The 13,545-nt window shown below is 46.4% G+C and overlaps 2 protein-coding genes across 2 annotated transcripts in view; both read left to right on the plus strand.

Annotated features, from left to right (window-relative positions):
* LOC126278904 (uncharacterized) overlaps positions 1-1,625 on the plus strand; it is a 28,752-nt gene extending 27,127 nt beyond the window's left edge. The window contains exon 3 of the mRNA XM_049979178.1: positions 998-1,625. Coding sequence (XP_049835135.1) covers positions 998-1,625 — 628 coding nt within the window. The remainder of the gene's footprint in view (positions 1-997) is intronic.
* The window catches only part of LOC126277983 (dystrobrevin beta), a gene marked incomplete in the record, with an annotated part of 561,627 nt that overhangs the window by 190,866 nt on the left and 357,216 nt on the right, over positions 1-13,545 (plus strand).

Here is a 13,545-nt window from a genome sequence, read left to right on the forward strand (position 1 = left end):
CCCCGTCTCCCTCTGTCTCGCCCAGTCCCCGTCTCCCTCTGTCTCGCCCAGTCCCCGTCTCCCTCTGTCTCGCCCAGTCCCCGTCTCCCTCTGTCTCGCCCAGTCCCCCCCGTCTCCCTCTGTCTCGCCCAGTCCCCGTCTCCCTCTGTCTCGCCCAGTCCCCGTCTCCCCTCTGTCTCGCCCAGTCCCCCGTCTCCCTCTGTCTCGCCCAGTCCCCGTCTCCCTCTGTCTCGCCCAGTCCCCGTCTCCCTCTGTCTCGCCCAGTCCCCGTCTCCCTCTGTCTCGCCCAGTCCCCGTCTCCCTCTGTCTCGCCCAGTCCCCGTCTCCCTCTGTCTCGCCCAGTCCCCGTCTCCCCTCTGTCTCGCCCAGTCCCCGTCTCCCTCTGTCTCGCCCAGTCCCCCGTCTCCCCTCCTGTCTCCGCCCAGTCCCCGTCTCCCTCTGTCTCGCCCAGTCCCCGTCTCCCTCTGTCTCGCCCAGTCCCCGTCTCCCTCTGTCTCGCCCAGTCCCCGTCTCCCTCTGTCTCGCCCAGTCCCCGTCTCCCTCTGTCTCGCCCAGTCCCCGTCTCCCTCTGTCTCGCCCAGTCCCCGTCTCCCTCTGTCTCGCCCAGTCCCCGTCTCCCTCTGTCTCGCCCAGTCCCCGTCTCCCTCTGTCTCGCCCAGTCCCCGTCTCCCTCTGTCTCGCCCAGTCCCCGTCTCCCTCTGTCTCGCCCAGTCCCCGTCTCCCTCTGTCTCGCCCAGTCCCCGTCTCCCTCTGTCTCGCCCAGTCCCCGTCTCCCTCTGTCTCGCCCAGTCCCCGTCTCCCTCTGTCTCGCCCAGTCCCCGTCTCCCTCTGTCTCGCCCAGTCCCCGTCTCCCTCTGTCTCGCCCAGTCCCCGTCTCCCTCTGTCTCGCCCAGTCCCCGTCTCCCTCTGTCTCGCCCAGTCCCCGTCTCCCTCTGTCTCGCCCAGTCCCCGTCTCCCTCTGTCTCGCCCAGTCCCCGTCTCCCTCTGTCTCGCCCAGTCCCCTTGTTCCTCCGTCTCGGCCCGCCCCCCCACCCGCCCTTGTTCCTCCGTCTCGGCCCGCCCCCCCACCCGCCCTTGTTCCTCCGTCTCGGCCCGCCCCCCCACCCGCCCTTGTTCCTCCGTCTCGGCCCGCCCCCCCACCCGCCCTTGTTCCTCCGTCTCGGCCCGCCCCCCCACCCGCCCTTGTTCCTCCGTCTCGGCCCGCCCCCCCACCCGCCCTTGTTCCTCCGTCTCGGCCCGCCCCCCCACCCGCCCTTGTTCCTCCGTCTCGGCCCGCCCCCCCACCCGCCCTTGTTCCTCCGTCTCGGCCCGCCCCCCCACCCGCCCTTGTTCCTCCGTCTCGGCCCGCCCCCCCACCCGCCCTTGTTCCTCCGTCTCGGCCCGCCCCCCCACCCGCCCTTGTTCCTCCGTCTCGGCCCGCCCCCCCACCCGCCCTTGTTCCTCCGTCTCGGCCCGCCCCCCCACCCGCCCTTGTTCCTCCGTCTCGGCCCGCCCCCCCACCCGCCCTTGTGTCTCGCCCCTTCAAGCAAATGACTAGCTCTCCCTTCGTTTCTTTTCTTAAAAGAAACATAGAGAAAGAATGTGAAGTTCAACATAAATTTCTCAACCTTTCGAAATATCAGTGACGTAATCAAATTAATTCATCACAAAATTGAGAACAAACGTGGCAATTTGAACAACAACAAGAAAATAAGAGGCAAATATTACAAATAGGGATATGTTCGGCACTAATGCTATCAGCCCGACATCACCGGAAGATTTGGGGACGCCTTAAACCTGGAAGAACAGGGAGCTCCTGCTTTTGCAACACATAGTAAAATATCCTTTAAAGCACATGCATGTTGATACAAAAGGCCATTGGAAGTATAAGAAATACAAAACACACATTAGTTACAAGCTTAAAGGATTCCTTAGTCCCCAATTAACTTCAGCCCCACGGGTACAGCTTCAGATAGCTGGCACAAACCAATAGCCCCTTTAAAATTTTACCAAGCGGCCCAAAGAATCAAACCATTTCTCCCAAAATGACTACAGCCTTTAAATCCACAAAGCACATTAGACTTATATAAAAAATGATTAAAGAAAATAAGTTACTTGAGCAAAATGTCAGTTCGGCCCCAGCGAAAGAAAACGATTCAGCAGTTACCACACCGAACATAATCAGCAAGGACAAGCTATAAAAATGAGCAGCATTTTACTATTTAACGATCCTGCAGGCCAAATTATGCAGGCTTGACAGTCGAGAGGCTGAGCAGAGTATCAAGTTTCGACAGTCAGCTTCACAGAGTAAAACGCCTAACATGACGCGTTGCCCAATGCTTTGAGAAGGTTAAGCAACTCGAAAAACACCAAGCAGTATATTAAAATTCCTTCATCAAATAATCGGAAGCTGTGACGATGCTCAGACTCAGGGCAGAACCGTGCAGCGGCCGTAACGGACATAGGCGCTACCAAGGCACACTTATAGCAAGTAACCTCGGCGGAAGTCGGCTGAAAGCCCCAATGGGAAGGCGCGAAGTCCAAGCTCGGTCGAGGCAGCATTCCTCGCGTACCCATGGCGTGGCCGGCACGCCGTGACTCAGTAACGGACTCTGGTCTGCCGGCGCCGCAGAGCCAACTCCACAAACAAGCGTACTGGGGCCTGCTTCCGTCCTCCTTCAACCAAGCACCCTTAAAAGCGACCGAGAGCCACCGTCTCTGCTCGCTGCCCCAGAACACTTCCGCCTCGTTTAAGCAAAGATGTCATTTACGGCGTGACATTACAGTCGTTGGTCGTGGCACTGTTGAGTTATAATTAAACTTTCGCTATAGCAAAAATGTAGTAATTCCGGTATTGCTGGCCCCTGTTTTGATCAGAACCTACACGTCGTCCAGCGACCTGAGTATGGCGTAATAAAACGCTGAAACTAGTAGCCAAATAGAAAAAAAAAGTTTGGAAACTAGGTGGCTGAAAGGTGTTTATGACATCCTGTACCGAACAACCTAGCCCCTCGACTATCTCTAAAAATATGAGGTGTTGTGTTGTATTGTATGTTAACCGGGGACCTAGAAACGCCGGAGAGACTCCGTCCCCGCCGCAGTCGCAGTGGTCCACAACCCCACGACGACTACCGCAATCCATTTCACCCCTCCGCCGCCCGCACCGAACCACTCTTTCAGGGTTATTGTGCGGTTCGGTCCCCGGTGGACCTCCCCCCCCCCCCCCCCCCCTCCCTGTCCCCCGGGAACGTTTCACACCGCACCAGACACGAGTGTAACCCGTATGTTTGCGTGGTAGAGTAATGGTGGTGTACGCCTACGTGCAGAACTTGCTTGTGAAGCAATCGCTCGCATAGTGTAGCTGAGGCTTAATAAGGGGAATCAGCGAGCATTCGCCGAAGGAGATGGAAAACCGCCTAAAAACCATCCACAGACTGGCCGGCTCACCGGACCTCGACACAAGTCCGCCAGGCGGATTCTGCCGGGGACCAGGCGCTCCTTCCCAATCCGGAAAGCCGTGCGTTAGACCTCACGGCTAACCGGGCGGGCAAGATGAACATACAGAGGCTGCATACAATTGTGCCACAGTCTCTAGTACTGTCCCCGGCTCTTGTGGATGCAGATGTTCATCACTTTCAGCAAAGTTTGTAACCTGGGACTTAAACATAGCATACAGTTAACAACTGTTACCCTCTGCGTGACCTTAACATTGTCCTACGATGGTGTGGTTTTCATGCGGGCCTTCTCAACTAAGCGCTAGTTAAGTTATAACCGCCCTGTATGTCCCCTTAAAGACGTACAACTTACTGAACTGCTGAGCTCCTGCGAGGTGCAAATGCCAATGGATACAGTTCGTTCGCAGTGTTGACTCGGAAAGAGATTGATACGGACCTCCATTCAGTAATAGGGCGTGACAAACGTCCTTGGTCCGCATCGGTTAGGATCTCTCACATGGATGCGAGTAGTACATCAATCTTTGTAGATACGATGCGCGTTGATACACCAACAAATCGCCGTGAGTTCGTATGTAGCGCGTCCAAATAAGACAGCTCTGTTCTAGATTGTGCTACGTTTCCACGTCAACCCATCCTTCTGCGACGGCCGCGGTGGTCTACCGGTTCTAGGCGCTCAGTCCGGAACCGAGCGACTGCAACGGTCCCAGGTTCGAATCCTGCCTCGGGCATGGATGTGTGTGATGTCCGTAGGTTAGTTAGGTTTAAGTAGTTCTAAGTTCTAGGGGACTGATGACCTCAGAAGTCCCATAGTGCTTAGAGCCATTTTTTGAACCATCCTTGTGCACTGATTCCGTACAACTGGCAGTCACACATGCATCGCTTCACTGCCGCGGCTTGTGTCAGCGGTAAGAGGTCTCACGGCGGCCTGGCGCCAGCTGTACGCAAACTACAGCGGCTACAGAGCGGCCAGTGTGTTGTTTTTAGAGTAGCGTTCCTCAACCTTTCCGACGCCATTACCTCTGAGAGCAGTCAGATATTAGCTAGTTCCCCACCACCTCCAACGTCAACAACATTAGTGCACAACTAACTTTTAGAATGAAAAAGAATTTTGTGTGGACTCTATTATGTTTAGTATCACGAAAGATTTCTGTAAGTGTTTTATTATGTCACCAACTAATGGTTCTGTTTATTTCTAACAACCTTTTTTATAAAATGATGAAACACTTAGCAGTGCATCGCCAGTGCTGCCTGTAACGCCTTTCAGAAAAGAAAACTAACTATCCACGTTGAGGATAAACATTTGTTACAAAATATGCTTCCTCTGAACCACTCCTGTTCCTAGCGACTGTTGCTTCAGGAACACACTACACCACCATGTAAAAGCAGGCGAATTAAAATGGGTGTACTACACTTATTGTTTGTAAACTACTTCATTGCAGCACTCATTACGTCTGAACTTGTAAAAAATGGAAAACTGGTTGCCAAAGCTTTGTCTGGCAACAACAACAAAAACTACTACTACTACTACTACTACTACTTAATAATAATAATAATAATAATAATAATAATAATAATAATAATAATAATAATAATAATAATAATAATAATAGCCGGCCGTGGTGACCGAGCGGTTCTAGGCGCTACGGTCGTAGGTTCGAATCCTGTCTCTGGCATGGATGCGTGTGATGTCCTTGGGTTAGTTAGGTTTAAGTAATTCTAAGTTGTTCTAAGTTGTAGGGGACTGAGGACCTCAGAAAGGAATGAAATAATAAATAAATAATAATTTGAAGGCCGTGCAGCAATTTAGTAACCATTAAGAAGTTACTGTGGCGCGGTGTCGTAAATTAGATGAATTATGTCACCAGGTGAATAGTAAAGCAATTTGTGATCCATTGCGAGAACTACCTACAACCCGGAGAAGGCATTTTAATAAGATATTCGAACATATCTGATGCATGTCTCAATTCTACAACCATAGATGCGTGGCACAAAGTTTGTGTGTAAAAAAGGGGACTATGTGGGAAGGCTATGTTCATAAATTTGTTTCATAAGCTTTAACCTCAACCAAATTGTGTCAGGGGCTAATGGTCGTGTTTGAAAGAAAGATAACGACAGGTAACTTAGTGATCACTATTACAGTCTTACGAAATAGTGATGATAATAATAATAATAATAATAATAATAATAATAATAATAATAATAATCTTTAAAAAATAATTTAGCATCTTAACCGTAACACAATCGGATTTTTGTGTTTTTCTCCTTCGAAAATTTCATTTTACCTCTCACAGTATAATTACCCCAGGATGGGAACCATTGTTTTGGAGGCTGTCCAAACTTTTGCGTACTGGGCTACTCACTTTGACGTGATGGTCTCATTTTCACCTGATGTAGATAGGCGTATAACTGATAATGACATTACGAAGAAACTTCTGAAAGGCTGCTTATGATCAATAACGGTATACTGCTAAAAATGAGCAAGCGTAATGTCTTCCTACATCCAGTGATAAAAACTAGGGATGGCGCTTGTTGCTGAAACAACTGGTTTTTGGTTATCTATCTTTTCTTCACGCCATTTTAACCTGTCTGTTAAAACCGCTCCAAATAACCGGTCTGTTATTTCCTGTGATAAACGTAGAAATCTAACAAAGATTGAAAAACTTTGACACTCTCTTTCAAGATACATAGAATCAAAATATTAAATTAAATAGGCAAATTAAAGAAAACTTAGTTCGTCCATTATCCTCTGCTTTTGTCGAGAAGTGTAAGTGGTTGAATACTACTAAAAATGACGTATATTTTCATGTTGTTTCTAATTTTTTGAAACTCTGCTAAAAAATCATGCAACCATAATACTGTTGGGACATTAGGAATAGTCAGTGTTAAAGGGTGAAAACTGAGGTGGTACAACACTGTTTTTCATTTTTATTTGTCCCTTTTCAAAGCCTACAAGCAGATAGGCGTATATTACAGGCAGCAGATGAGCTACGATCTCTCTTTCATTGTATAATATGAATCAGTTGCTAAGTTTTTAATTTATTACTGTTACCATAATTTCCTTCTTTTCTGTTATGCCATTGAAGTAGCAGACAAATCTTCCATCTTTTAAAACAAATGAACCATTGTACTTTCAATGCTACGTCACTTCGTTTCCAGACTAGGGTTGGTGCCATTCTCAAATGCAACGTATGCCTGGCGACGACAGCGAGAAAATACCGTTCAGACCAGGTGGCGAGTCTTGCGTACTGCACCTTCACGCGTATCTTTGGCCACGGCACTTGGCAACAGGGCCGTTAATGTCTCAGCAGTGCTGTACCAATTCTTACGCCACGTGTTTGTTGCTCGTCTCTGTCGGCGCTGTAATTAAAATATCACAGACCGCTGTTAAAAAAAACCTGTTATAACCATTACCAAAAGAATACCGAGAAATACTGGTTATTCAGAACTAAAATACCTGTGTCGGTTTTAACGGGTCTGTTTCTTCCCATACCTCGTACAAACCCCCCGTTATTCAGAATTTATCTACGAGGAAGAAATTGACGATAATGTGCAATCTGTCGCATCTAAATGATTGCTACATCGTGATCATTGTGGTAACTTTATCAAGTTTATCTTCCCTTTCAAGAGCGATTTACTTCTTTTTTTGTATGGCTTTATTCTTGTCAGTGTGTCCATAAAAGATGTGTATACAGCATGATGCCTCGACTAACGAAGTATTCCGTGTAGCACTGTTGGAAAGGTATTCCATCAAAACTAATGAAAGTATATCTTGACGTAATACTAGTTATAGATCGTAGCCGAAACTAACGACGGTTTACGGAAATTGACAACACCTAACCTCATTCTGCAATGGTGTTTCCCTTCGTGTCCGATTTTTCCAGATGTCCACCAACCTTCTTTTCCACGCGAGATAAATATTGGCTGCGGAGAACACGGCTGGCAAAAAATAGGAGTTAAATGCTTCAACACAAACACAGAGTGTGATAAGAGTCGTCTACTTGGTTACGTTGGCGCCGGCGGTGGCGTTTGCACGTTAATCAGCTACAATTCTCATGTGCACAAGGAATTAGCACTGTATTCAATTACTGATGGGACACGTTTGTATGGCTGGAACTGTCCGTTCTCGTACTGCGACTAAAAATAGCGCCGGATTTGCAGGAAAACCTCATCTTCACACTGAACAGATAAAGGATTCGTGATGGCGCACTTTTGAATATTATGCCTGCTGATGGCGTACGTTAGTATTGTGGAGTAAAAGCTGTCAAAGAGTTAGTATTTTTGAGCTCTATGTCAGTTCACTATAAAACACCTCTTCACACAGGGTGTTTCTAAAACATTTTTCCGATTTCACTGCACTACTCGTTCTACATGAATGAAGACAGAAATCTGGAATGATTGTTAACGTACACAACGGGTACAGAGTCTCTTTTTTCCCTTCAAAAAATCGTTCAGTTTTACAAGGGAATATCTTTTACAGTCTTACAGGTACAAGCTTGTTACTGTTTACAGTTACGTCTAAAATCAAAGCGTTTCATTTAGCTTTAACAGATGTTTCTTCAGCTCTTCTATCTACGGAATTTGCAGAAATGTTCCCAACAGTAGACAGGCAAGATTTAAAGTTTGCCCTTTTTTATATGTTTCCGTGACATTGAAAACGAGTGGTGCCTCACAGACTCAGGTTTTCCAGGAGTTACAGAAAATAGTATATATCTCAAAAGAACGATAACTGTCCACTCAGTTGTTTCGCAAGATACAGGAAAACGTAAATTGAGGTATGGAAGGTAGATTTTTCAAATCTTTAAATAATTATCTCAAATAACATTCTTATATCTATATGAATGTGGTAGATCTCCAAAAACCACTCTGATTGGTATGTAGAAGCTTTTCTTCAGAGGACAGTACTGAACCAAGATGGTCTTCGTCTCTTCAGTTTGACATATGATTTAGCCATACCGAGAGAGCAACAGCACTTGTAACTTGCATGATGCATGGATCAATGTTTCCCCCCATAGAAATGAGGAAAAAATAAGTTATGGAGAGGACATCGTTTCGATATTGAAATTTTACACATTGTCTTCCTTGAAAGACATAAAATTGTGTTGTTCTAATTCGAACTGTTGCATTTGCTTGCTGATACACTGGTGAGCCAAAACATTATGATCGCCTGCTTAATGGCTTGTTTGTCAGTCTTTGGAACGAAATACATCACTGATTCTGCGTATCAGGGATGCGACAGTTTGTTCGTAGGTTTGTCAAGGGCTGTGACGTAAGACGTCTACGCACAGGTCATGCAATTCGCTTAAATATCGGGCAGCTGATTTGCGTGAGAGTTGATGGCGACCGATAGAAATCCACATGGATTCCGCAGGATTTACATCAGTACAATTTTGTCGCCGAGACATCAACGTGCGCTCAATATAATGCTCCTCAGACCACTATAGCACTGTTCTGGCTACGAGACGCAGACAATTGTACTGCAGAAAAATGACATCGCCGTCGGGGTTGACATCAAGCATGAAGGGATGCACGTGGTTCGCATCTGTCAGCGTGTCTTCGATTAGTGCCACAGGTCCCAAGGAAGCGCAGAACAATGTCTTCCATAGCATAATACTGCTCCCACCAGCCTGCACCCATGGCACACGGCAGGTTCGAGCCGCCGTTCACCTCGATGACGGCGTATGTGGAGACGACCATCGTCCACCTGCATTGTGCTCTTTCGGGAGAGATGCCACAGATCACCATCTATCCCACTTTACAGAGCATATAAGCCTGCGAACCCCCACGTTCTTTGAAGAGTCGTGGACGTCCAACCATTTGGCGCCTAGTGGTAGTTTCACTGTCCTACCTCTTTCCGCAGATGCTCAAGACAGGAACACGTGAACATTCGACCAGCTTCGCCGTTTTCGAGATACTCGTTCACAGGCTATGTGTACTAATAAACTGCCCTTTGCCAAAGTCGCTTATCTCAATGGATTTCCCCATTTGCAGCACACATCTTCGATAGGGTGATCGCCCGTCTGTGTCTGCTACGCTTATATACTTTGGTTACCGCGCCTCGTGCACGGAACGCCACCTGGCAGCATTCAATGTCGCGGTGGGCAGTGGTCATAATGTTTTGGCTTATCGGTATATGAAACATAGATGACCACACAGATAGTATGACAGATAGTAAGATCGCTCTGTCATGTAAAATTGAATCTAGTCGCAGTAGTCTATCATGGATATAGTTTGTTGTATTATGGCAATCAAATTGTGCAGCAGTGGAAAGGGTTATCTTCGAGTGGGTCGGTGACGGATGTCGGGCAGATCCAACACTGTTTATGCACCGCTTGTGAGCGAGGAGAAGCTATCCTTGCAATTGGCGTCAAATGCCGCGTTGGGGATTGAACTGGTCTGCAGCTCGGTAAGGGTTGTACGAGAAAGACGCAGAGAAGAGTTACAGGACTCTATGTCCACTGTGTTCCGTAAAGCTTGGCGTCCTCTTGGACTGCAGAACAGCGCAGAAACCGCCACCGCTCCCACAGAAATGCGTAACTTCTCGAGAACCAGCATGATAACCAGCCAAACCCAAATTATTATTCGATTTCAAAAAATGACCGTCTGGGATGTTTATAAATGAATTGTGCTGCTTTAAAAATTATTAATAAAATGATTTATTGCTTTCTGCGGTCAAACCCCACCGTATAAGCAGCGGCAGATGGCCAAGTTTTTGACGCACTACCCGCTGTTTGCTTGCCACGATTACTGCGCAGGCAAAGCGCCAGTTTCCAAGATGGCGTCACAACAGGAAAAGCCTTTCTGTGTGCTCCGTGTTGAGGTTCCAGATCTGTAATTACAGTGCAGTGTAAGTTTCGTACAAGGTTTGGGGAAGAACCATCACACAAGAATAAAATAGGATGGTACCGACAGTTAGTGGAAACCTGTTGCTTGGTCGACCTCGCGTGATGAAAACTTCGCAAGGGTGCACGTGGCATTTCACCGAATTTCTCACAAGTCCTCTAGAAAGCAAACAGGGAGTAGTTGGTGCCAAACATTAAGGTATGGCAGGTGTCGCGTAAGTGCTGTTTTTTAAAACAGTACAAAGTGAGATTTAGTGCAAGCCCCTACACCAGCAAAGTGAGAGGGCGTGACTTTTGTGAAGGACTTCAATTAAAAATGGAGGACGCTGGTTTTGTAGAAAGACTCATCTTTTGCGATGAAGCCACTTTCCATGTAAGTGGCAAAATGAACACACACAGTGTCTATACCTGGGGAAGCGTGAAACCACATACGCTGATAAAACGTCAGCGCGATTCTCCAAAAGTCAACATATTCTGTGCAGTGTTGTGCGAGAAAGTGCACGGCCCATCTTCTCCGATAAACAGACGGTGACGGGTAACTCGTATTCACACTTTTTGGAAACCTGATTGTTACTCCAACTGAACAACAGTTTTGGTGATTGCAGTTTGCAACTGGACGGTGTTCTGTCCCATTTTACATCAGTGTACGGGAATTACTTAAATGTGTTCTTCACCAACGCTGGATTGGACGTGCTGCAACAGGAGACAACCGTCTTCTACCCTGAGCCACCCCATTCGCCAGATTTAACACCCTGCGATTTCTTTCGGTGGGGGTTTGTGGAAGACTACGTTCATGTACCACCAGTGCCCGTATCCCTCGACAAAGGGTGTGATCGGGCAAGCGTGCATTGCAAAGCATCACAGATGACATACTACACCGACCATAGGAAGAATCTGATTCCCATGTATATATGTGTCGTATGATCAAGGACGCATGTATTGAAGTATTGAGATTAATGCATCAAAAACATGGACAGTTGCCGCTGCTTATTCTGTAGTGTGTTTCCGTTGTTGTTTTCAGTCCTGCGACTGGCTTCATGTAGCTATTCATGCTACTCTATCATGTGCAAGGTGCTTCATCTCCCAGGACGTACTGCAACCTACATCCTTCTGAATCTGCTTAGTGTATTCATCTCTTGGTCTCCGTCTACGGTATTTACCCTCCACGCTGCCCTCCAATACTAAATTGGTGATCTCTTGATGGCTCTGAACATGCCCTGCCAACCGATCCCTTCTTCCAGTCAAGTTGTCACAAAATCTTCTTCTCCCCAATCATATTCAATACCTTCTCATTAGTTATGTGATCTTCCCATCTAATCTTCAGTACTCTTCTGTAGCACCACATTTCGAAAGCTTCTATTCTCTTCTTGTCCAAACTATTTATTGTCAACGTTTCACTTCCATACATGGCTACACTCCACACACATACCTTCAGAAACGACTTCCTGAGACTTAAGTCTACACTCGATGTTAACAAATTTGTCTTGTTCAGAAACGCTTTCCTTGCCATTGCCAGTCTACATTTTATATTCTCTCTACTTCGACATCATCAGTTATTTTTCTCCCCAAATAACAAAACTCTCTTACTACTTTAAGTGTCTCATTTCCTAATCTAATTCCCTCAGCATCACCCAGCTTAATTCGACTACATTCTATTATCCTCGTTTTGCTCTTCTTGATGTTCATCTTATATCCTCCTTTTAAGGCACTGTCCATTCCGTTCAGCTGCTCTTCCGGGTCATTTGTTGTCTCTGACAGAATTTCAATGTCGTCGGCAAACCTCAGTTTTTATTTCTTCTCCATGTTTTTCAATACCTACTCCGAATTTTTATTTTGTTTACTTTACTGCTTGCTCAATATACAGATTGAATAACATCGGGGAGAGGCTACAACCCTGTCTCGCTCCCTTCCCAACCACTGCTTCCCTGCCATCTGGTTTCTGTACAAATTGTAAATAGCCTTTCGCTCCCTGTATTTTACCCCCTGCCACCTTCAGAATTTGAAAGACAGTATTCCAGTTAACATTGTCAAAAGCTTTCTCTACGTCTACAAATGCTAGAAACGTAGGTTTGCCTTTTCTTAATCTTTCTTCTAAGATAAGTCGTAAGGTTAGTATTGCCTCACGTGTTTTCACATCTATCAACACCTGCTTTCTTTGGGATTGGAGTTGTTATATTATTCTTGAAGTCTGAGGATATTTCACCTGTCTCATACATCTTGCTCACCAGATGGTAGAGTTTTGTCAGGACTGGCTCTCCCAAGGCCGTCAGTATTTCTAATGGAATGTTGTCTACTCCGAGGGCTTTGTTTCGACTCAGGTTTTTCAGTTCTCTGTCATACTCTTCACGCAGTATCGTATCTCCTATTTCATCTTCATCTACATCCTCTTCCATTTCCATAATATTGTGCTCAAGTACATCGCCCTTGTATAGACCCTCTATATACTCCTTCCACCTTTCTGATTTCCCTTCTTTGGTTAGAACTGGGTTTCCATCTGAGCTCTTAATATTCATACAAGTGGTCCTCTTTTCTCCAAAGGTCTCTTTAATTTTCCTGTAGGCAGTATCTATCTTACCCCTAGTGAGATAAGCCTCTACATCCTTACATTTGTCCTCTAGCCATTCCAGCTTAGCCATTTCATGGATATGGATGAGAATTCTAAAATGAACAGTATATCTATGCTTTCACTTATGGACACTTGTGCCTCTACAGGATGTATGGCAAGTATCCAGATGATTGTCAAATTCGTCACATACCTTTGCGGCCTTGTCTAGAGTTACTGAATTTACACTGTTGTTGCTCTGTGGCGTCGCAGTTGGCCCAAATTTGCTGGACGGGGACAGACAGAGTCTTTCACAAACCGACGATCCGACGTTATGGTAATGAGATGGTGAAGTGCCGTACACTCTGCGAAAATCACGTCGCACTGTTGTAACTGAATTGCACCTGTTGAAAAACAAAACTGCTGTTTTTGTTATTCAATAGTAGTGGTTTGATGGTACATAATGCATAGGTTGCTGAATCGGTAGGCTGTATTTTATTCGTTATTTTTGCGATGATCGCTAACTAGCAACTGTGCTGACGCGCCTTTCCAAGCGTGATGAAATGAAACGTTGCAGCAGATAAACATGCAGGGGACACCTCGTAATTTTAGGCCGCCAGCCCCGGGGACTTAATCAATGGAATACTCACCTCTCGGTTGGCGCCCATCTGCCCCATCTTTTATTTCCGTGTTTCTTTTTTGCGTTATTTCGCGGGAGACACACTTTGTA

Source organism: Schistocerca gregaria, chromosome 6 (assembly GCF_023897955.1).
Source record: "Schistocerca gregaria isolate iqSchGreg1 chromosome 6, iqSchGreg1.2, whole genome shotgun sequence".
Lineage (NCBI taxonomy): Eukaryota > Metazoa > Arthropoda > Insecta > Orthoptera > Acrididae > Schistocerca > Schistocerca gregaria.